We start from the raw sequence: 22,814 nt of genomic DNA, 5'->3' as shown, positions 1-22,814 counted from the left end.
GAGTTCCGTTTGTCTTGTGGGTAGATACAAGGTAAGGACATTCAGTGAGACATGGTTTTACAACATTAATTGGTCTCTAATTAACCTTCAAAATGTCTCTCAGTTTGGGGACAGAGTTGAGGCTATTGGGAAAATGGCAAGAGCGTCCCTTTCCTCCTTGTAAAGTCTCCAGGAGAGCTAGAGAGGTAGGCTTCCTGCACGCTGACTCTGGTGAGGGGTTTTAGAAATTACTTTGCTAGTGCGTTTTCTCTCAAGCTTTACTGTAAATTTTCTTTATGCCATTTTGGGAAGGCATAGGTGAGGCCCTGGACCTCTTCTCTATCGCTGGGTGCCACTGGGAAGGTCTCGTCTCTCACTCCCACTGCCTTCTAGCAATTCATTGGGTTGAACCGTAAAACTGTAAGTACAGCAGAGTGTTCCGTCTCTGAAGAGGCATCGAGCTTGGATCCGTAGGTGAGAAAGAGGACCGTTTTTGGTTTGTTTGTTTTTTTGAGTTTCCGAGGTGGGACTCGTCTCTCCTCCCGTTAACCCCAAAATGCTTGGGTATCCAAATTAGACTTCATCCCAAATATTTTGATACTAGAGAGTATCCTGACAGATTGACTGAGCGTGACAGCGAAAGAGTCTGTTAAAGGCATAGTGACGGCCAAACCCCTCTGTGGCTGTGAGACTTAGACCCTAGAGAAGATTCATCATGCTCCTACTAAAGTAGTATCACCGCTTTTCCCCACAAACCGTATAGAGCATCCGATGGCGGGAACCAGCTGACCAACACAGCTATGAATGAGAGTGGGAGATCCAAGTAGCTTCTGGATGGTGAATTGTCAGGGGGCACCAGCAAGCCCGGAGGAAAGACTAAGCTGCGTAAAAACCCAGCGGAGTCCAGGCTGAATTGGCCCGGCGCACAGCAACTGGGGGAGGGGTCACCCTCCCGGAACAGAGGCTTGGTAGAGAACAGGGGGATGATGGGCCAGGCTCAGAAACGGATGTGACTCTGGTTCGCGACACTAGGGCAGCGGAGTACGGATCTGGGTGCCCCACCCAGAGCGGGAGGGGGCGACAGTCCCACGTGGGTCTTCTCGACCACGCTTGCGTGCGTGGGTATGACGTCACCGTTGGTAGCGTCGGCTTTGAACGCAGAGGCTTATGTAAGTATGTGACTATGGATTGCGAGGTGCAAATTTCAAGTGCCAGAAGTAACTTGAACACTTCAGAAATGTCGACTGGTCCCGGATTTAAGAATTAGGAGAGTTTGAAATGTCTAAAGCTTGCCATTTTCTCTTGGAGCTTTCTGTGATTAGCCCGATCCCTCTGCTTTCTGATTTTTAAAAGTCAGATTTCAATTGTCTCGTTCCGGGTGGTGACGTTCCTAGGTCTTCTTTCTTTGGGAAGGCGGGATCGACTGTCTAGCTTTTTTTTTCCCTTATCTTTCCCTTGAGCAACACAAAGTTTGCAGTGTGAAAGGCATCCGTTATTGGAGGTGGATTTAGGGTCTAAAAATGCCAGCATTGGCTTTGTGGGCATTGGCTTTATTTTGGCACATGAAAAGGCCCCCAGGTGAGGAGAAACAACAAACCCAAGCTTCCCACATTTCTGTCAGTTCTAGGCTTGCGGAGGAAGGAAGAAAAATGCCCGAGTGAGGAAAGACTCCCGGGTCAGAGCATGGTTCAGGATGGATCTGTGCATGCCTACCAGAAATCGGTCCCTAAAAGCAATTTGATGGGAAGGGGCACTCGCTCCTATAGAATCTTATAGAAAGTAGTTGGGCACATCTTTAAGTTGCGCAGATCACGTTGTGGGGGGATGTCGAACGTAGCCGGTGTCCTCCCCCGCTCCCCTGTTTCCCTTCCTGTTCAGTAACCGCAAACCCTCCATCCCACAGTGGTTAGTCTAGCTGAGAGCTTGTCGCAGCCTTGGCTAAGGTCAAGCACTCCAATTCTAACCTCTCAAGGGCTTTCTCTCAGAGTACTGGTAAAAATGACTTTCAACTCTTGTCAGCGCAGTTGCTGGTGCATAGGCATAGGCATCACAGTGTCCCACTCAAATAAACCTGTCACAACACAGCATCAGCAGCTAGAGAAGAGGACCAGGGCAGGCCTCTAGCTCTTTTCATTCGAGCAGCACTAAACGTGCACAGAGTGCCCAATTATTTCAGCATTATTGAGCCAGCCTACAGAAGGACCCAAGCCTTGCTACATTAGATTTTCTTTAGTAATTTGCTCAAGTACCGCTGAGGACACTTAAAGGGCTGAAAACGGTGGCTGCCAACCAGTTTCCTTTTCTGGGTTGTTAATTCAGGTTTTCTCTTTCAAATTAACTCTCGCTTCATGCTGTGTGGTGGTTCTGGGAGAGCATGTTGAACACTAATTTTCTCAATTTTCAGCGTTTTTGTACCGCATAACTGCCTTAATAGTTATTCACGTATATGTTTTGATTAGAGATGGATAATAGCGGGGCTTTGTTTTTCAAGAATAAAATACAAACACTCTGTGAAAGTTCATCTCCTTGGGTGTCAACTGGGAAAAGTTGCTCTGTTGATTCTCATTGATCTTTATTAAGTTATCCTGGAAATCCCCTGGAGACCAGCCCCAGTTGAAGTAAGGCTTGGGACATTTACGGTTCCCTCACCATTTCATACGGTACCTCCGTAGTGCTGGGGTGGGGGTGGGATTGGGGGCAGGAGGGACGGAGAGGGCGGGGGAGGAGGCCCCGCGCCTGTCTGTTGTGTGCTTTTCTGGGTGGTTGGCCAAGTTCAAGATCTGTGTTTCATTTTTCACAGCAGCAACAACTCCAGGCCCAGCATTTATCACATGGACACGGTCTGCCGGTGCCTCTTACTCCACATCCATCGGGCCTGCAGCCTCCAGCCATCCCACCTATTGGGAGCAGCGCTGGTCTCCTAGCCCTCTCCGGTGCCTTGGGAGGCCAGTCCCACCTGCCAATTAAGGACGAGAAAAAGCACCACGACAATGACCACCAAAGAGGTGAGAGAAGCCGTCAGGATGTCTGACCTTGTCGTCCTATTAGCCGTTCTGAGCATGGGACCCCCCTGCCCCTCGCTCCCGCTACCCCACCCCCACACCCGGGTCGGCGAGGAGGGCGTCAGTCGGCTGTTCCCAGTCGTAAGCCGCTTTTATTCTTGAGCAGGGCCAGGGCTTATGTGGCGGCCAAGAGAGCGTCCTTACCAACGGCAAAACGGTTGCTATCTCATTTTGGAAGGGCCCGGCCATTTTTATTATCATTGACGATGATCGCCTTGGTTGCTATTAATCGGAGCACTTCTTGCGCTAGGCTATTTGTGTTTCTTGAGAACAGGTGACGATGAATTAACCTGTCAATCGCACTCTCGGCTTGCGGGGTGCTTTACGATCATTTTCATGGCAGGCAGCTGGGCCTAAGAAGGTCCCCCGGATCATGGGGAGATGGAAACGACTTAACCGGTAAAGCCATCAGCTGGGCTTTAAACTTCCCGGTGGTCAGGCCAAACCAGGCGTCACTTAACTCTCCCTGGATTTCGGCCTCCCCAGCTGGGTGGCTCCTGTCGTCCCTCTGGTGACTCGTGACCGAAGTCAGGCCGTGGCGACCGCTGTTGGCTTCTGAGCTGATCTGAGGGCAAAGGAGTGGGCAGGGTACCCACTATGCGAGTCTCTCCTTCTGAGTCCCGTGCCAAGGCCTCCCACGGCTGGGGCTTCCATGGACGCTGCGAGACTTGGAGGTGGCAATGACTGCTCATGTGGAGGGGCTGGCGATTCCAGATTTCGCAACTGTGAGTCAGGCAGAAAATGAAAACAAAAGGCAGGCTGGAGCTCTAAAACTCTGGTAGTGCAGTATCAATAATTAACTTGACAGAAGAGTTAGCATCTGGATAATTTATTAAGGGAGAATGGGATTTGTTCTTCCAAGTGGGATAAATGTATAATTGTGGGTGAACTAACCAGTTCTTTCCATTTCTTTTCATTTTTCCCCACCCTTCTTGCTGCCACCTCCTCTGCTTCTATTGCTGCGGTTTGCCTGTAGACAGAGACTCCATAAAGGTAGGATTCCATTTCTCAGGAGGAAAGAAGGTCTGATTGTAGTTGGCACAATGGCCATGTCTTTGAGTTTGGAGTTTTGCTCTTAAAGTTGATGATAAGAAGAAGCCAGTTCAGTGACTGATTTCAGAGCCGCATATCTGGATTAAAATGCCCCCTTTGGGATTGGTTCGATTTTGGGAGAGGAGGGTCTCTAAACGGGATGATTCAAATCATCTCCGGTCTCATAGGTTGAAGTGTGAAACAGTTTGCCCAAAGAAGTCAGCGCTACTAGTAAAGATTAAGGCTCTCAGTCCAGAAGCTTTGGGTCTACCTATTGGCTTGATGAGTGAAATGGGTGAGGCCTTTCATTTAGACCCCGCAAAAGGTGTCTGCCTCATTGGAAAAGAAAATAAAAAAGCCAAACCAAAAGCAAACCACATCCACACACTACCCTTAGCAAAAGTGAATAAAATATGCAAAGTGTTTAGAGGAGTTTTGAGCTGGCACTGAATCAGCAGTTATGGACTTGCATGGCGTTCTGAACTGGCTGTGTTTGAAGTAGAAAAGGGTGGTCTTTAGTCCTCAAACCTCAGCCAAAGAGCATCATATTTAATCTGTCAATTTTTTTAACTCTTTAATGACTTTGGAGATGCATTGGGTTGACAAGGAGGTAAACACTCTTTCTTATGAGTATCTGGCCCCAAGTCAGCCATTCTGAGAGTTCTGATGCCTTGTTTAATCTTTCCCCTGGCACCCTGACGCTTCTACTCTCTCCAGATCTAGACCGGTTATTGATCCTGGAAGCTTTGAACTGAGGCTTATCTTTCATTCCTGCCAGGAGGGTCCATCGTCATCCTTGGACCTAGAAAGGGAATTAGAGAGATGTTTTGCATGGCCCATGAACAGAGAAAAAAAAATGATTTGAAGGGAATCACTGTCACCCTGGGTAAATCTCGGGGAGGGCGGGGGGTGAGTGTGTGTGTGTGTATGAACCTGACAGTCTAATGCCATCATTGGTGAGTGGGCACGCATGTGCCCGCTGGAACGATTTTTTCCCTGTATATACCTCTCCACCTGAAAACACAACTGTTCTAGGACAGAATGTAGTAAATCTATTGTGCGTGAGCTTGTGAAATCAGAAGGACCCTCCACTCCAAAGGTAAGCCAAGAGAGGCCCCTGCAAATTCCTGATGCTCTCATTATTCTGATGGCATAATAAAAACCTAGCCTGTTTACTTATGATAAATATGTTCCTTTAGGCAGTGAACTCCCGCCATGCCCCAAAGGTTATAGAAATGGCTCTACTCTAGTGCACTATTTTTGTGGGTCCGTTACTTTTTTAAATTTCTTTCCTGAGAAAAGTAGGGTATTTTGCGGGCATTTATAATCGTTTGGGATGGGTAGGGGAGTGAGCATGGAAATGGCTGGAGGAAGGGAACAGACAGTGGGGTTTTTTTTGTTTTTTTTTTGTGGAATGGGAGTTAGAAATGGATGTTTAGTGGTGTTCCGTCTTCAAATTCAGAGTTGGATTGTGGAAACATTTAGGACTAGCTGCCAAGCTTCACAAGGTGAAATAGTTTGCTAATTTCCTGAAATGTTTTCCACAACACCCAAAGTAGCTTGTTCTCTAGATAGGCCCTCCCTTAAGTGGTTCCTGCTTAGAAGGGGCTTTTTGATGACTTGTGATGGTTTGTATCAGCCAGAATGCGCCAGTTGCTGGCAGCTGGAGTCGGTGTGCTTGTACGAAATAATTTATTCAGGCAGGATAATGCTCCTTAACATTGAACAGGTAATGAACGGGACATAAATTTTCTTCTTGCTTTTAATTTTTCCCTTTCCTCTTCTAATGTGCAAACAGGCAGCTCTGGTACTCTAAATAATAAGTAATTTTTGGCCATCTGTCAAAAGGAAATTTCAATACAAATTTAAATTAATGGTGCCTGAAATTTTTTATAGCTCCTCTAAAAGCCTCTAATGTGCTGAAAATTCTGAATCTGCTGGTAGTAATTAGTGTAGCATGTAATGAGGATGTGGGCATTGTTATCCAGCCCCAGTGTAACGTTTTGATATGGTAGCAAAATTTTGATTTATACCAGGTTGTGGATGGGTTTAATTGTGAGAGACACTTTAAAGTGTTTTCCTGACGATTCAGATTATTAAACCAGGCATCTTTTAGAATGGCTCATAAAATGTAAATTTCGACTTACCGGAAGGCTCAGGTAATTAAGGCGCCGTCTAGTTATGTTGTTGTTTATTATTGGTTTTTTGGGTTTTTTTGCCTTTCCCACGACTGAGAGGGAGGGCTGTCCGTCAAAGCGGTTGCATTTTCATTTCTCCCACGACACTGACCTTACCCCCGGCCCCGGGAATTGGTCTCTGTGAGGAGGATGGAGATTCCCACCCACATAAGGAAGCACTGGGATCCTCAGAGGCCGGACACAAGGAGCAGTAGGACTAGGACAGTGGGCCGTGGCCTCCCCGCTTTGTCTCTGCATCGGAACGGGGCCCCCTAATTCCTTAGGGCTAAGGAGGATTTTTTTTTTTTTTGGTCTGTTCGTTTTTTTGTGTTTTTTTTCCTCAGTGGTTTTTGTTAAGCACTTATTATATGCCAGGAACTGTACTAAGCATTAGGGTAGATACAGGATAATCAGGTTAGACACAGTCCATGTCCCACCTGGGGCTCACAGTCTTAATCCCCATTTGACAGATGAGGGAACTGGAACCCAGACAAGTGCAGTGACTTGCTCAAGGTCACCTGGCAGAACTGGGAATAGAACCCTGGTTCTCTGGCTCCCAGACACGTGCTCTTTCCACTAAGCAATTCTGCTTCATGCACTACCTATCCACAATTGATTTAATGCCTGTCTCCCCCTCGGGACTAAGTTCCTTGTGAGCAGAGATTGTGTCTACCAACTCTGTTGTATGGTGCTCTCCCAAGCACTTAGTACAGTGCTCTGCTCACAGGAAGTACTCAATACATACCATTGATTGATTGACTGTGGACCATTTTCTGTTACTTTTTCATTTAGCCCCTACCCCCCATCTCTGAAATGAGGGTGATACCTCCTCTGAGAATAGGCTCTTAAAGTGAATTTCCTACTTCCAAAGAAACTGCTGCCACCACATACATAACATGGATTTGGATTTTCTAAGTGAAATGACTTGTGGAAAAGCCTGGCTTGGAATAATGATGACCGTCTTATTCACAGCCTCCTAGGGCTGGAGGGGACCTTGGTGTCATTTAGCCCTCCGATGAGAGCATCTTGGAAAGAAGGGTATCTTCTGTTCATTAAAAGCTCCCCAAACCTCCTGAATCATCAGGAAATCCTATCACGCTGAACCATAAACCCATGTACTCTCTCCCTTTTCTTAATGGTAATGGGACATTGCTGAACACTATCCTATAAACCCGTGTACTCTCTCCCTTTTCTTAATGGTAATGGGACATTGCTGAACACCATCCTAAGGTCATTTGATCAGTCAGTGGTATTTACTGAGCTTTTACTTTATGCAGAGCACTGTACTGAGCCTGTGGGGGAGGACTGTACAGTAGAATGGGTAGATGTATTCCCTGCCCTCAAGGAGCTTACAGTTCTATCCACCTTTCTAAGAACGTTAAGTCCTTTCCCTCCCCTCTTTCTTGGCTCCCCCTACCCTAAGCCTTCTCTTCTGGTTCCTTGAATTGTACCTCATGGTACTTTCATCCCAGGGCTAATATGATGGCTTCCAATGGCCCGTGTCATAGTCCTACTTGATGCAAGAGAAGGGAAAAGAGCCTTTGTAAATGTGGCAGTTGGTATTGCCAGTACTGACAGAGGCGAAACTAAACTTGAAGGGGGAGATGTGAGAGGATAGAAGAGAGGGGAAGCAGTGTGACCTAGTGGAAAGAGCATGGGCCTGGGAGACAGAAAATCTGGGTTCTTATTCTGGCTCTGTCACTTGTCTGCTGTGTGGCCTTGGGCAAGTTACTTCACTTCTCTCTTTCTCAGCTCCATCATCTGTAAAATAGAGATTATGACGGTGAGTCCCATGTGGGACGTGGACTGTGTCCAACCTGATTAGCATGTATCTATCCCAACGTGTAGTACGGTGCCTGATACATAGTAATCGCTTAAGAAATGCCATTAAAAAATAAAGCATTCTAAAGAGAAGGAGCAAGAAGGGAGCACTGTGAGAAGGAGGAAGGCAGCCATGCCTAGTGGACAGAGCATGGGGCTGGGAGCCAGGAGACTTGGGTTTGAGTCCCAGATGGGCCACTGTCCCCTGAGTGACCATGGATAAATCACTTAACCTTTCTGGGCCTCAGCTGATTCATCTGTAGAATGGAGAGAAGATACCTGAAGCTCCCCCTTTCCCCTTCAAGTTCCAGGGTAGCAGCAAGTTAGGACCACAGAGCTGGTGGCTGCATGTTGACATCAGAGTTCCCGGGAAAGGCTGGAAAACAGTGCCGATGGTCATCAGCCCCCAAAATGTGGCTCCAGGAATGTTGTCAGCAAGGAATATTGGGTTTACCCCATGCAGATTGGGCCTGGAAGCCAATTTCCTAACGGAAAATGAACTGCCAAAAATAAAGTTTTGTCAATTTTAAAATTTCTGCCTTGGAAAAGGCTCCATGCTAAAAAAAATCCCAACAGCTGCAGGGCAGCCCTATCGTGGATTAAACTCATCCTCGTGTGTCTGTTTCCCCATGTGGAAAATGGAGAGGACTCCTGGCCTTGCTGACTTCATAGGCATGATGTGAGGATACGTAAGATAGGTGAGGAGATGCTTCAGCTTCTTGAAGTCCCAGCGTTTATTGGCCCTTTGGTGAAAGGGGGAGTTTACCTTCCTCTTGCTCCTCCTTTTCCTCCTGCACAAGGGGGCAGGCTTTGGGTAAGGTTTCTTTGTCCTGGCTAAGTGGATTAAAGTCACACCCTCTTCCCTCTCATTGGTTTGTTTGGGTGGTGGAAGGACAGAAGATATCTTTCTCCCTTGCAGCAGTATGGTCTAGTGGAAAGAGCACAGGCCTGGGAAAAAGGGAACCTGGGTGCTCATCCCAGATCACCCACTGGTCTGCTGCGATCTTGAGCATGTCGCTTACCTGCCCTGTACCTCAGTTTCCTCCTTTGTAAAACCGGGATAAGATTCCTGAGCCCCGTGTGGGATGGCGGTGGTGTACAACCAGATCATCTAGTCTATACTCCAACCTCTAGCACAGTACTTGCTACATAATAAGAGCTTAGCAAATATTACAAAGAAGTAGTGTGGCCTAGTGGATAGAGAATGGGCCTGGGAGTCAGAAGGACCTGACTTGTGATTCTGGCTCTGCCACTTATCTCTTGTGTGACCTTGGGCAAGTCACTTAACTTCGCTGAACCTCAGTTTCCTCATTTGCAAAATGGGGATTTAGTACCTGTTTTCTCTCCTAGTCAGACTGTGAGTTTCCTGTGGGACCTGATTATCTTGTATCTACTCCAGCACTTAGTACAGTCCTTGGCACAGAGTAAGTGCTTAACAAATACCACAGTTAATAGTATTACTCCTGATTCTTAGTCCCCTGCCCTTTCCATTAATCCTCACTGCCTCTTTAGAGGGGCGCCCCCCCCGCCGCCCCTACATTCAACATTGCTCTAGGATGAGACTACAAAAAACAAGGGTTGTAAAGCAAAAAAAAAAAAAGGAAGCAAAGCAATTTGAAAAACAAGTACCTGAGCTAAAAAAAAAACATTCTTTCCTGTACAATAATACCTGTCATGGGGAAATACACCACATCAATGAGCCCCTACCCACAACTGGTGCTCAGAAAGCAGCGTGTTTATCTGGCAGTGCTATTGAGGGTGACTTTTTTTTCTTATAATAAGCTTGGCTAATAAGGTATGATAAATACCATAGAAAATAAAGTGGGGAGAAGAGTCAGAAATGCTATTTATAGTTGTGTGCAATAATATATTCTAGCTAGAAGAGTGAAGTAGCGGTATTTGCAGTTCAAATATCATGGTTCATATATATAGAATGCAAATAGCAGTCTATTCATGCTTTTATATTCATCACAGCTATTTTACTCCTCAAAATCTGCATGCTGACAGAGAATGGATAGACATTAAAGAAAGTTTGGGGTGTTTTGGTTGCTCCTTTCGTTCTTTAGTAGCTGCGCTTCAGAAATGTGTTTTGAATTTATAAGAGCTTCAGAAATGTGTTTTGGATTTATAAGCCTCATTGTTTGGGGTCATATACAAATGTGTGTTTCAGTAATTAAGTAGTCCATATCATTGACTAAGCAAATACAACTGACTAAATGAAAGTTAATTGTTTTGTGTGAAAGAGCACTGTGTTAGAGTTATTTTTTCAGGCCTTTAATGATGAACCAACTTCTTTTCAAAGCATTGAGGTGGAGTTGAATCTTTAGGATATCAGCATATTACATTTTGATTCATAAAGGGAAGTGTTTACTCCATGCTAAATATTTTGATATTTTGGGTGACTTTATCAAAATGTAATTAGGAACTTTTGTTCTGGTAGCTTCTGATACAGTAATTTGTTCAGTATTAATTGATATCTGCCTCTGGGCATGTAAACTGTGTGGAATGTAACAGGTGCCCTAATTCCAGAAAATGTGCTGTAATTGTTTGTTTGTGGAACAGATGAATAAATATCTTTGGGGCATAGCCGGTCCTCAGGTGGTGAACGTGAATGGATTAATGATGTGATTGGGTAAGACATGCTTGTTTGTTGCAGTCTCGTCCAGTAGCTGTCTGCTGGAGCAGAACAAATATTAATTAGCAGATCCCTGTTTGTTATTGTGGTCTGTCTTACCCAGCTGATTTTGGCTGGGTATTTGTGTTGTGAAGGTGCTGATGATTGATTTTTTTTTTTAAATCTCTTCTGTTGTTGGATCAGCATTTTTTAGTGAAGGGTTGCACTTCTTATTTTTAAATTCCTCACCTCATGTGAATTTCTTGCCTGGGTTTAGAAAAAAACCCCAACAAACTGAACCCCAAAGTCTTACCTCCCTGTGCTCCTTCCCCTTGGGCCTTTTCTTACTTGGAACATTTGCAAAGGGGCATTTCAGATAGGATTCATCTAAAACGGTATGCGTTACTTGAATTTTGAAAGTGTCTATTTGTGCCTGGAGATATAGAATCTCTCTCTCTACTTGCTCTCAGACCCCCTTCTATAGCATTACCATAAAATGGTCCACAGGGATGCTTTATAGAGTGGGCATTTGACCGGTCCATGATCTTTCTTGGCAAATTCCGCCACTGCTAACCATTATCTAACTTCTATTTTGCTCCATGGTGGTTTTAGTGGAACTCAAGAAAAGCACAAGAAAATGAGAAGCAATGTGGCCTAATGGAAAGAGCAAGGTCCTGGGAGTCAGAGGACTGGGGTTCCAATTTCAGCTACGCCCCTTGCCTGCTGTGTGACTTTGGGCAAGTCCCTTTACACATCTGCCAAACTAGCTCTCTTCCTCCCTTCTAAGCCCTACTGAGAGCTCTGCTCCTCCAGGAGGCCTTCCCAGACTGAGCCCCCTCGACTTTTCCTCTCCTCCTCCTCTCCCCATCCTCCCCCTGCTCTTCCCCCTTCCCCTCCCCACAGCACTTGTATATATTTGTACATATTTATTACTCTTTATTTTAATTGTACGTACTTACTACTCTGTTTTATTAGTTCTGTGCATATAGCTATAATTCTGTATATTCTGATGGTTTTGACACCTGTCTACTTGTTGTCTGTCTCCCCCTTCTAGACTGTGAGCCCGTTGTTGGGTAGAGACCATCTATATTCATTCAATCGTATTTATTGAGTGCTTACTGTGTGCAGAGCACTGTACTAAGCGCTTGGGAAGTACAAGCTGGCAACATATAGAGACGGTCCCTTCCCAACAACGGGCTCACAGTCTAGAAGGGGGAGACAGACAACAAAACAAAGCATGTGGACAGGTGTCAAGTCATCAGAAGAAATAAACCTAGATGCACATCATTAACAAAATAAATAGAATAGTAAATATGTACAAGTAAAATAGAGTAATAAATCTGTACAAACATATATCCAGGTGCCGTGGGGAGGGCAGGGAGGTAGGGCGGGGGGAATGGGGAGGAGGAGAGGAAAAAGGGGGCTCAGTGTGGGAAGGCCTCCTGGAGGAGGTGAGCTCTCAGTAGGGCTTTGAAGGGAGGAAGAGAGCTAGCTTGGCAGATGTGTGGAGGGAGGGCATTCCAGGCCAAGGGGAGGACGTGGGCCGGGGGTCAACGGTGGGACAGGCGAGAACGAGGTACAGTGAGGAGGTTAGCGGCAGAGGAGCAGAGGGTGCGGGCTGGGCTGCAGAAGGAGAGAAGGGAGGTGAGGTAGGAGCGGGCGAGTTGATGGAGAGCCTTGAAACCGAGAGTGAGGAGTTTCTGCTTGATGCGTAGGTTGACTGGCAGCCACTGGAGATTTTTGAGGAGGGGAGTAACATGCCCAGAGCATTTCTGCACAAAGATGATCCGGGCAGCAGCGTGAAGTATAGACTTTCCAGAGAAGACCGTGGACGCCAAACCGGGAGCGCTGGGTTCAGGCCGGATGCCACTTGTCCAGTCGCCAGCCCACTAGGAGGTCCCTCCATGGGGGCAGGAGACCCCGGCCCAAGGAGGCCCCCAGGTGTGGGGAGACCCTGAGAATGCAGCTGAAGCCTCTCCGCACGCTGGTTTGGAAGATGAGGTTGTGTGGAGGCAATTCTGCTGGATTCCTGGGGATGCCGGGGCCAGTGGCTCCGTCGCCTCGGTCACTCGGTCAGCTTCTTCATCTATATGTTGTTGACTTGTACTTCCCAAGTGCTTAGTACAGTGCTCTGCACACAGTAAGCACTCAATAAATATGATTGAATGAATGAATGAACTTCAAGTCCCTGGGCCTTAATTTCCTCATCTGTAACCTAGGGATTAAATCATACTCCTTCCTACTTAGACCTGTGAGCCCCATTTGGGACAGGCACTTTGTCTGACCTGATTATCTTGTATCTACCCTAGTGCTTAGTACAGTATATTATAAGCACAGACAGTATATAAGCACATTATAAATGCTTAACAAATACCACCATCATTATCATTACCATTATTAACTCAAATATTCACCCTGTAGATGCTCTCTCCACCAATTCTGGAGTCATGTAATAATGATGGTACTGATAAATAATGGTATTTGTTAAGTACTTACTATGTGTCAGGCACTGTTCTAAGCTTGGAAGTGTTGGATCAAACAATAACACTTTCTTGACAGAATAACAAATTTCATTTAACAGGCGGTTACCAATCCAGACCTAAGTCACTTCATTTCAGTGAATGATAATGAGGATAATAATAATGGTATTTGTTAAGCACTTAGTATGTATCAAACCTCATTCTAAGCGCTGGGGTAGATACAAGCTAATCAGGTTGGACACAGTCCCTGGCACACATGGGGCTCACAGTCTTAATCCCCATTTTACAGATGAGATAACTGAGGCCCTGAGAAATGAAGTGACTTGCCCAAGGTGACACAACAGACAAGTGGCGGAGCTAGGATTAGAACCCAGGTCTTTCTGACTCCCAGGCCCGGGCTCCACTAGGCCATGCTGCTTCCCTAGTAAATAATTGTGGTATTTGTTATGTGTTGACTATGTGCCAAGCACTGTTCTAAGCACTGGGGTAGATACAAGGTAATCGGATTGGACAGAGTCACGTCTAATTATTGCCATGGCAACATGCTATGATGGTGGTGGTACAGGACTATGACTTTGTGATAGTAAATGAAAGGAGGCAGTCGTTGAGGGTTAAAGAGAGCTGGTGGAAACAAAGTTGGAGGTATTCTGATGGAGGGAAAGAGAGCTGGAGAAAATAGGATTTTGCGCTTCTGCTATATTGTATTTAAAGTTCTCAGAAATGAGATGCTAAAATCAGAAGGATTCAAGACCACCTGCAATTAAGATATTGATGCCCTGTTTACTTCATGGAGAGAATGAAAAGACTTTCAGCAGCTGTACCTTTCTTTCCCTTACTTATCCTCTCTCATCTCCCTCTTTAATCCAGACTGCACCCTTTGCTCCTCTACCACCAACCTGTTTCACTGTGTCTCACTCGCCTGTTCTCTTGCCTTTGGCCCCTTCTTGCCCAATCCCTCCCAACTGCTTAATACAGGGCTCTGAATAGAGTAAGTGCTCAATAAATATTATTGACTGATTGGTAATAATAGCGGCATTTGTTCAGCGCTTACTATGTGCCAAGCACTGTGTTAGATACAAGATAATCAGATCAGACATAGTCCCTGTCCCACATGAGGCGCATAATCCTCATTTGACAGTTGAGAAAACTGAGGCCCAGAAAAGTCCAGTGATGTGCCCAAGGCCAATCCGTCCAATATTGAGCCGCAAGTAAACTTTCCTTTACAGGAATCAGGTATCTTCTTGTATGTTTTCTAGGCCACAAACACAGATGTGTCATTTTACACTTTGCCGCTGGCCATATAATTTGATATTAAGTAGTCATTTGAATTGAACTTCAATCCCTGATGCTAGAAATGGGGAAAAATGTAAACTCTCACTACCACAGCTTCTGTTCATTCAGCTTCCTTCACTACTAAAATAATTTTTAAAATCTCAGTCAAATTGTTTAAATTTCCAGAAAGCTAGCGGGTACCTAGTGCTAGCTTGCTTAAAAAAAAGATTATTGGTTGTGAGGTGGAAATTTAACATCTGTCTCTAGGTCTCTTGTCTTAAGAAACCTTTGCATGGGGTGATGATGTGGCATGAGGGAATGTATTTTCATGGAAATGGGCTCATTGTTTAACAGTATCATGTTCTGAACAATTCATGAATATTTTATTGAAAAGCGGCAAGTGTTTGGTGAATTTCAGAATTTTGTATCCAGGGGAGGGGGAAGGGACCAGATAACCAAGTCGGTTTGGGCCGCCCAATGAGAAAAATCATTAGGCAACAAAATTGTGAGGTTTCCCCCTCTCGCAGGTTTTTTTTTCCTCAAGAGCATTTTAATTACACCAGAAAGTCTCGCAGTCCTATTTATATAACACTTTTTAAACTTCTATGTTTTCTTGAGTGACATTTGGCCTTTTGAACAACAAAATAAAATTGGAAATGCTAATGTTTTGAGCCAACTGTAGGAAGAAAATAAAAATGTCACCATGGCAACAAAGCTGCTTTCTCGATGGTTTCCTAAGATATGCCTGAACTAGAAGCAGATGTCTGATTTGAGAATCTTGCCTCCTTCAATGTAAACAAATAACTTCTGGGCAGGTGTTGGAAATAATATGGAAATCCTATTAAGGGGGCCCCGGGTTCCTGTCAGTCAGAAAGCCCATGCCACAAAAGGGTTGGTTGTCTGAATAAAAGAGACAGAGTAAATTCTCATTAGGCTTTAGCTTTTCCCAGGAAATGATTGTCTCTGTGTGTTCTTTCTCCTGTGAATCTGAATGTAAGCTGTTTTCTATTTCTATTGATCTATTCTGCTGCCCTTCTCTTTCTCCTTCTTACCCTTGCCCCCACTAGCACCACCCCGCCACCACCCTCCTCTCCTCTCCTTGGGTTTTTTTTTCCCTTCTTCGATTAACACTTGATCTGTGCTGCTGCTGCTCTGTGGGTTGTGACATTTGTGATTTTAACCTCAACCCTTCTCCTGGGGAAGAGAAGGGAAGGGGAGAAAGAACAAAGCAAAAACACCCAACAACCAAAAAGTTGGTCTTAATCACCACAGGGCCCATTTCAAGATGAACAAGCCGAGAATAAATAGAGAATCGAAGAGTAAATCACAGGCAGGGGGGCCTGAAAAGTGGCGAAGCCGTGGAAATCTTTGGTACCCCTTCTGCTTGCCGTGGGTTGTTTGTGTAGTGCCAGCCTGAGGCCTCATAAGGCAGAAAATTTCCTAAGTGAAGTTTTTTTTTTTTACCTTGGGGGGAAGAAATAACTCCAGAAATTTTTCTCTTTTGATATTACCATTGACCCTTCCACCTAACGATCAGTGATTTCTAAAAAGTGAGCGGGCTACGGCTGTGAGTACGGCATTTCATTTTGGTTTTTGCAGCCGACTTCCTTACCAGGAAGTCAGTCGGCTGCATTCTAAACCTAGTGCTTTTGAAGTGGTTGATTATTTTTTTCCCCACAGTGCCCAGTTGAGCAGTTTAACATGGGCCTTCTCAAATTGGACCCCGAGGAAGTCCTTTGAATGGTCTTAGATTGAAAGTCGAGACCATTTTTCCCTCTCTGGTCGGGGGGAGGGGGGGGGAGGGACGGGGGGAGGAGGAGGCAGGGAAGAAAGACAGAGAGAGAGAGTGTGCATGTGTGTGTAGGATGTGCACAGCAGTACTCTTAATAATACTCAGAGGGTTAAATGTGGATAAACACAAAACAAGGCTTCTGAAACACAAACCTCACCATTATCATGCAGGATCTCTATAGTCCCCGAGACGCACTTCATAAAGCCAATAAAGCGCGCACTGGTGGTCTCCCGTTGCCCTAGCAACGGACCATAGGGCACAGTGTATGTGAAATGCATGAACATCTGTGAATTCATCTTTTTGAGTTTGTTCTTTTCTTGGCACTGATTGGGCCACTCTGGCTTGTGCCCGTGACATTGCGTGAGAAGGGATAAGCCGGAGAGTTCCCCGGAGCCCAGCCCTAAGTGAACGGCAGAATGGAAAGTGAAGTGAGATTTATCCAGGCAGTGCTTTCTGTAGTTGAGGGATTTAGCCTGACAGCACTCTCGGTGGGACGTTATTAGCTTACTTTCGGCTGCACGGGGAAATGAATAAAAAATTTTCTAGTAAATCTGGACATTATTGGGTTTATTGGGCTGCCCCCAAAAAAGAATCGGAGGAGAAAATTGAAATCATCACTTGTGTTTAGAGGGCAGTTTTCTAGATGGACGGGATATCTGGGTCGTGCCTCGCCCTCTCTGCCCAGGGATTAGAGCCGAAAAGAATGGGGCGCGATCACGGCCAGGTGAAGAGACGGACTTGGAGCCTCGAAGCGCTCTGGCTTTGACCTTATTTTGGAAGATTTTGCAAGTACCCTCCTAGCGGCCTATTCTTCTCCTTGCGGGATGTCACAAAAATGACTCCATACCCCATCATCTGGGAGCGGCTGTGAGGTTGTCACGATTCATTCCCAGTGTTTGGCCGGGGGGTTGTGAGGGAAGGCTGGTTCTCTCGCCGCCCTCCCTCGAGCTCTTGTACCCACCTCCAGACACTCAACGTTGCAGATTTTGTGTTGGGTTCCTAATGTCAATACCAGATGCTCACCTGTAAACCGTGTTGTTTTCAACTCTCTCTCTCCCTGAGAAGACTGTAGGGGGAACACTGTGTACGTCATATAATCTTTTAGTGCTGGTGCAATCAGTATATTAATGAAGTACTGGAAGTGAAGGTCTGCCTTAATCTGCTAATTGTCGTAAGAGAAGAACAGTCGACTCCATCGCCCACCCCCCTTTTGGGTTTCCTGCTAGCCGGGTGATACCGCGGGACTTTTCCCGTCCTGAACGAGCAGTGATGAAAAAGAACATCGTGGAGAAAAAGAACAGGTGGTTTGGACAAGGGTTGCTAACTTGGATTAGGTTTTGTCAGGTGATCAGGAAGGTGTCAGCTCCTATATAGGTGGGGATTGTGTCTACCAACTCGTTTGTATTGGGCTCTCCTGAGTGCTTTGTCCAGTGCTGTGCATACAAGAAGGGCTCAATAAATACCACTGACTGGTTGAGTAGTACCATCAGACTGCATCCAACCCGACTACCTTGTATCTCCCCTAGGGCTCAGAACAGTGCTTGGCGCAGGGTAAGCGCATAACAAATACCACAATCAATTAAGTGCTTAGCCTCAGGTGTTTATCAAGGGGCTCTAGGATGTTGGAGGTTTCTGCCCTCAAGTTGCTTCCCCTTTCTCAAGGTATAACAAAAGCGAGTAAGAACAGTAAGAAATAATAACAACAAACAAATGATCCAACAGTGAATCAATGGTATTTCTTGAGTGTTTACTCTCTATGCCTAGGAGTTTTCAGGAAAAGGTCTAAGCCTTTTTCATTTCCTTTAAGAGCTCAGTGGTCCCCTCTCTTGCATCTCCCATGTCACCTGTTCATCTGCATGATTAGGAAAACCAAAGCATTCCCTCTAGACAGTAAGCTTCTTGAGGGCAGAGATCATGTCTACCAACCCTCATGGTGTACTCTCCCAATCGCTTAGTACAGGGCTCTGCACGCAGTCAGAGGAAGAGAAGCAGCATGGCATGGTGGATAGAGCAAGGTCCTGGGAGTCAGAAGGAATCAGAAGGTCATGGCTTCTAATCCCCACTCCCCCACTTGTCTGCTGTGTGACCTTAGGCAAATCACTTCACTTCACTGCTCTGTGCCTCAGTTACCTCACCTGTAAAATGGGGAATAAGACCGTGAGCCCTCTGCGGGACAGGGACTGTGTCCAACCCGATTGGCTTGTATCTACCCCAGCGCTTAGTACAGTACCTGGCACATAGTAAGCCCTTAACAAATAACCCCTCTAGACTGTGAGCCCACTGCGGGCAGGGATTATCTCTTTATTGCTGTAGTGTACTTTCCAAGTGCTTAGTACAGTGCTCTGCACACAGTGAGTGCTCAATAAGTACGACTGAATCAAGTTGGCACTCAATATATTGCACTGGTTGATTGATTCTTTGGTTTCTTCACGCCCAGAAATGCCACCAGGTCCCGGGGAGAGGAAAGAAAACGGAAGCCTGAGGACTGATTTGTCCAAGATTAGGTAGCTAGAGAGGGTTTCCTCAGAAAACAAGACTCGAAACCCCCTCAAACCCTCAATCACCCCAAGACTTCTGCGGTTATTATCATCCATACTTATGACGTCCTTTGGGGAAGAAGCAAAAGTCAATGTTCTGCAGGAAAAAAAAGGTCAATTAACATTTTAAGCAGTACACACTAATTGTGCATTTTCCTCACTTCCACCCAGTGCAGAAAGCTGCAGTGTAGTTATGAAAGGGTTTAGCCACTGAATCCTGTGTCTTTATGAGATTATCACTGTCACCTATTTGGGGCGGAATTTCTGTTTTTAAGCGGGCTTTGTTCTTTCCTGCTCATCTGCAGTTGGACAGCTGGAAGAGATTCAGAAATATTTGAAGAGCCATCGTTTAGTAGTTTACGCAGAAAAGCGTTGAATAATTCACACAACAAATGATGAGACAAGCACTTGTCCATCTGACTGAATTATTCTGCATGTTTGCTGAAGCAGTAAAGCATTTCCTTCTCCAGAGGGTTTACAGTGGCAGTATTGACCCACCTAGTTATTGGGTTTCAGCCTTTTGTTGACATTGTTGTAAATGAAAGCAGCCCGGACAGACACTGAGCAGCTGGGTTGGATAATTGTGAAGGATTCATGCTTGTGGCTGTTACTCCCAGTGTTTGGAGTGGGTTGTTTGCTTTGACTTTTGTTGAACTGTTGACAAAAGCATTAGATACAAATGGGAACAAATAAAGTGGTGAGATGCCAGGAGGGCTTGGCAGTAGTGGCCGTTTTCATTCTACCTTTAAATGGAGAATGTCTGCAGGGTGCTGATCCTGGGGGGTGTGGGAAGGGACAGAGGGTGTGTGTTGTGTGTGTGTGTGTGGGGGGGGGGGGGGGGGGGGGGGGGCAGGGATTGGGGTTTTCTTCTCTCTTCCCTTCTGCTGGGAACGTACCTTAGGAAGCAAAGTGAGAGAAGACCCTGAGCCTTCAAGCACAAGCCCTTGATACTAGGGAGTGTTGCACGGAGACAGTTTAATTCCTGGTGAATGCGTTGTCGTTTTGTGAAAAATCAGGGTATGGGGTGGGGAGAGGGGGAGGAGGGGGACGGGTGTGGGGCTGAGTGAGGGTGGGTGAAGTAGAACAGTATACGCCCAAAGAGTAGAGCTAGCAAAATTGAAGTCATTTACTGGAACGCTTTTAATTTGGTTTAAACAAAATACTCCTTTGTATATTCAAATGGGAAGTAGCTCAGCTGTTGTGAAGCCAGAAAATTAATGGTATTTTTAGTGAAGTAGCGAAAGCATGTCAACAACATAGCCGCCGATGATAATGTGGACATTTTATTCATGAGGAATTATCAATGCAGGTTACCGGACAATACGGTGTGACTGAAAATGATCGAGCCCAATGATTTCATTTTGCATGTACTCTTTCACCAGCTCCATTTGCGAACATGGTTTCCCGCTCACAGACCAAAACATCAAGAAGTGTGGGCGGAGAGATGGGGGCGTATCCCTCTTTCCAACTGGTCTGACCATTCAAGAGCAAGCGGCACCTGTTGGCTGGTGAATGAAACGACCACGGAGTTTGAAACAGCTTCGATGGTACAAAGGGCCATGATGAGGAGCCTTTCCGAAGCCTCTTAGCAGCTTTCTCCCACAGAGTCTGACCGCCTCTCTGTGTTGGGAGGGAGGGTGTCGGAGAAGGAAGTAGCCATGTTCTCCAAGTCAAGAAGCAGCACGGCCTAGTGGAGAGAGTCCAGGCCTGGGAGTCAGAAGTCACTTCACTTCCCTGGGCCTCAGCTACCTCATCTGTAAAATGGGAATTACATTTTACAATGTGAGCCCCTTGTGGGACAGGGACTGTGGTCCAACCCGACTTGCTTGTGTCCACCCCAATGCTTAGTACAGTGCCATGCACATGGTAAGCATTCAACAAATACCACAATAATAATCATCGCTTAAATCTCCTTTGTACTGGCAATTCAGGGGCTTAGCAGGGTAGGAAACACTGCTAAAAAGGCAGTTTGGAAACGGTCATTCAGTGCTGGAATGTTGCTATTGATTGAGTAGTACTTCACTAAAATGTCCTTCGATGAGCAGAGAAATTAAGTAGTATCTTGACTCTGGGCCTGCAGTAATGCAGACTTCCTTACATTGGGAGTAATCAGTTTGGTATTTGTTAAGTGCTTACTTTGTGCCAAGCACTGGGGGAGAAACAGTATGTGTCGATTGGATACAGTCCCTGTTCCATATGGGGATTACAGTCTAGGAGGGAGAACAGGTATTGAATCCCCATTTTATAGATGAGGAAACCGAGGCCCAGAAATGCCAAGGTCACACAGCAGGCAACTGGCTGAGCTGGGATTAGAACCCAGTTCCTCTGACTCCCAGGCCTGTACTCTTTCCACCAGCCCCACGCTGCTTCTCTAATTGCCTGGACCACCACGCAAATCTCTGTCATGATCATATTTTTGGGTGGTCCCCCAAAGGAGGGTTTTTCCACTTGCAGAAGAGTAGGGATATTTGAGATTCCCAAGTTCTTACCAAATTTGGTTGGGCTTTTCCAGGTTCATTTGACTCGAGGTGTCTTCTCTTTCCTTTTTGTGGCCACTCCTCATTTCCCCTACTCTCTCTTCCTTCTGTCTCTCCTGTGCAAATGGATCTGTAATCTTTCAGCACTTGATATTCACCTCACCCTCAGCCCTACAGCACTTATGTATCTATCCATAATTTATTTTAATGTCTGTCTCCCGCTCTAGACTCTAAACGCCTGGTAGGCAGGGGTCACATCTACTAACTCTGTTGTATTGTGCTCTCCCAATTGCCTAGTACAGTGCTCTGCAATCAATCAATCAGTGGTATTTACTGAGTGCTTACTGTGTGCAGACCAGAGTACTAACTGCTTGGGAGAGTACACTGCAACAGTTGGTAGACACTTTTTCTACTCACATAGAGTTTATAGTCTAGCAGGGAAGACGGACCTTAATATAAATAAATGAATTGTAGATGTGTACATAAGTGCTGTGGGGCTGAGGGAGGGGTGAATAAGGGTGTAGAGCCAAGTGCAAGGGTGACACAGAAGGGAGCCGGAGAAGGGGACATGAGGGCTTAGTAGGGGACGGCCTCCGGGAGGAGTTGTGCTTTTAATAAGGCTATGAAACTGGGGAGAGTGATCCTCTGTCGGATGTGAAGAGGGAGGGCATTCCAGACCAGAGGCAGGATGTGGGCAAAAAGTCAGCAGGGAGATAGACGAGATAGAAGTACAGTGAGTAGGTTGGTATGAGCGGAGCAAAGCGTGCAGGTTGGGTTTGTAGTTGGAAAGCAGTGAGGTGTAAGGTAGGATGGGGCAAGGTGGGACAACCTGATCACCTTGTAACCTCCCCAGCACTTAGAACAGTGCTTTGCACATAGTAAGCACTTTATAAATGCTATTATAATTATTATTATTTAAAGCCTATGGTAAGGCGTTTCTGTTTGATGTGAAGGTGGATGAGTGACCACTGGAGGTTCCTGGGGAGGGGAAACATGAACAGAGCAGTTTGTACAAAAATGGTCCAGGTAGCAGAGTGAAGTATGCACTGGAGTGGGGAGAGACAGGAGGAAGGGAGGTCAATGGGGAGGCTGATGCAGTAATCTACGCAGAATAGGAAAAGTGTTGGGATTAGTGTGGTAGCAGTTTGGATGGAGAGAAAAGGGCAGATTTTAGAAAGGCTGACAGGATATGGTAACGGATTGAATATGTGGGTTGAATGAGAGAGACGAGCCGAGGACAACACCAAGGTTACGGGTTCGTGACACAGCGAGGATGGTGGTGCCGTCTGTAGCAATGGGAAAGTCAGCAGGGGTGGACGGGGGTGGATACAGTAAGCACTCAATAAATACCAGACTTCTAGGTTGTGAGCCCACTGTTGGGTAGGGACCGTCTCTATATGTTGCCAACTTGTACTTCCCAAGCGCTCAGTACAGTGCTCTGCACACAGTAAGCGCTCAATAAATACAATTGATTGATTACCATTGATTGATTGAATGTAATGGAAGGATGTGTTGGGATAGGTCTCTGCCACAATACTGGCCTAGTTTTAACATCATAGCAGCCACTAGAT

The 22,814-nt window shown here is 45.9% G+C and overlaps 1 protein-coding gene across 17 annotated transcripts in view; it reads left to right on the top strand.

Annotated features, from left to right (window-relative positions):
* Positions 1 to 22,814, top strand: part of LOC119947832 (transducin-like enhancer protein 4) — a 137,415-nt gene that overhangs the window by 67,098 nt on the left and 47,503 nt on the right. For 10 of the 17 annotated variants that reach the window (XM_038769462.1, XM_038769474.1, XM_038769472.1 and 7 more), the window contains 2 exons: positions 2,780 to 2,984; positions 4,018 to 4,034. In XM_038769462.1, coding sequence (XP_038625390.1) covers positions 2,780 to 2,984; positions 4,018 to 4,034 — 222 coding nt within the window. The remainder of the gene's footprint in view (positions 1 to 2,779; positions 2,985 to 4,017; positions 4,035 to 22,814) is intronic. The other 7 variants (XM_038769475.1, XM_038769473.1, XM_038769471.1 and 4 more) reach the window with 1 other exon arrangement.

Source organism: Tachyglossus aculeatus, chromosome X4, assembly GCF_015852505.1.
Source record: "Tachyglossus aculeatus isolate mTacAcu1 chromosome X4, mTacAcu1.pri, whole genome shotgun sequence".
Classification (NCBI taxonomy): domain Eukaryota; kingdom Metazoa; phylum Chordata; class Mammalia; order Monotremata; family Tachyglossidae; genus Tachyglossus; species Tachyglossus aculeatus.
The sequence above is the reverse complement of the archived record's forward strand: the minus strand, read 5'-3'. Positions and strand labels throughout refer to the sequence as shown.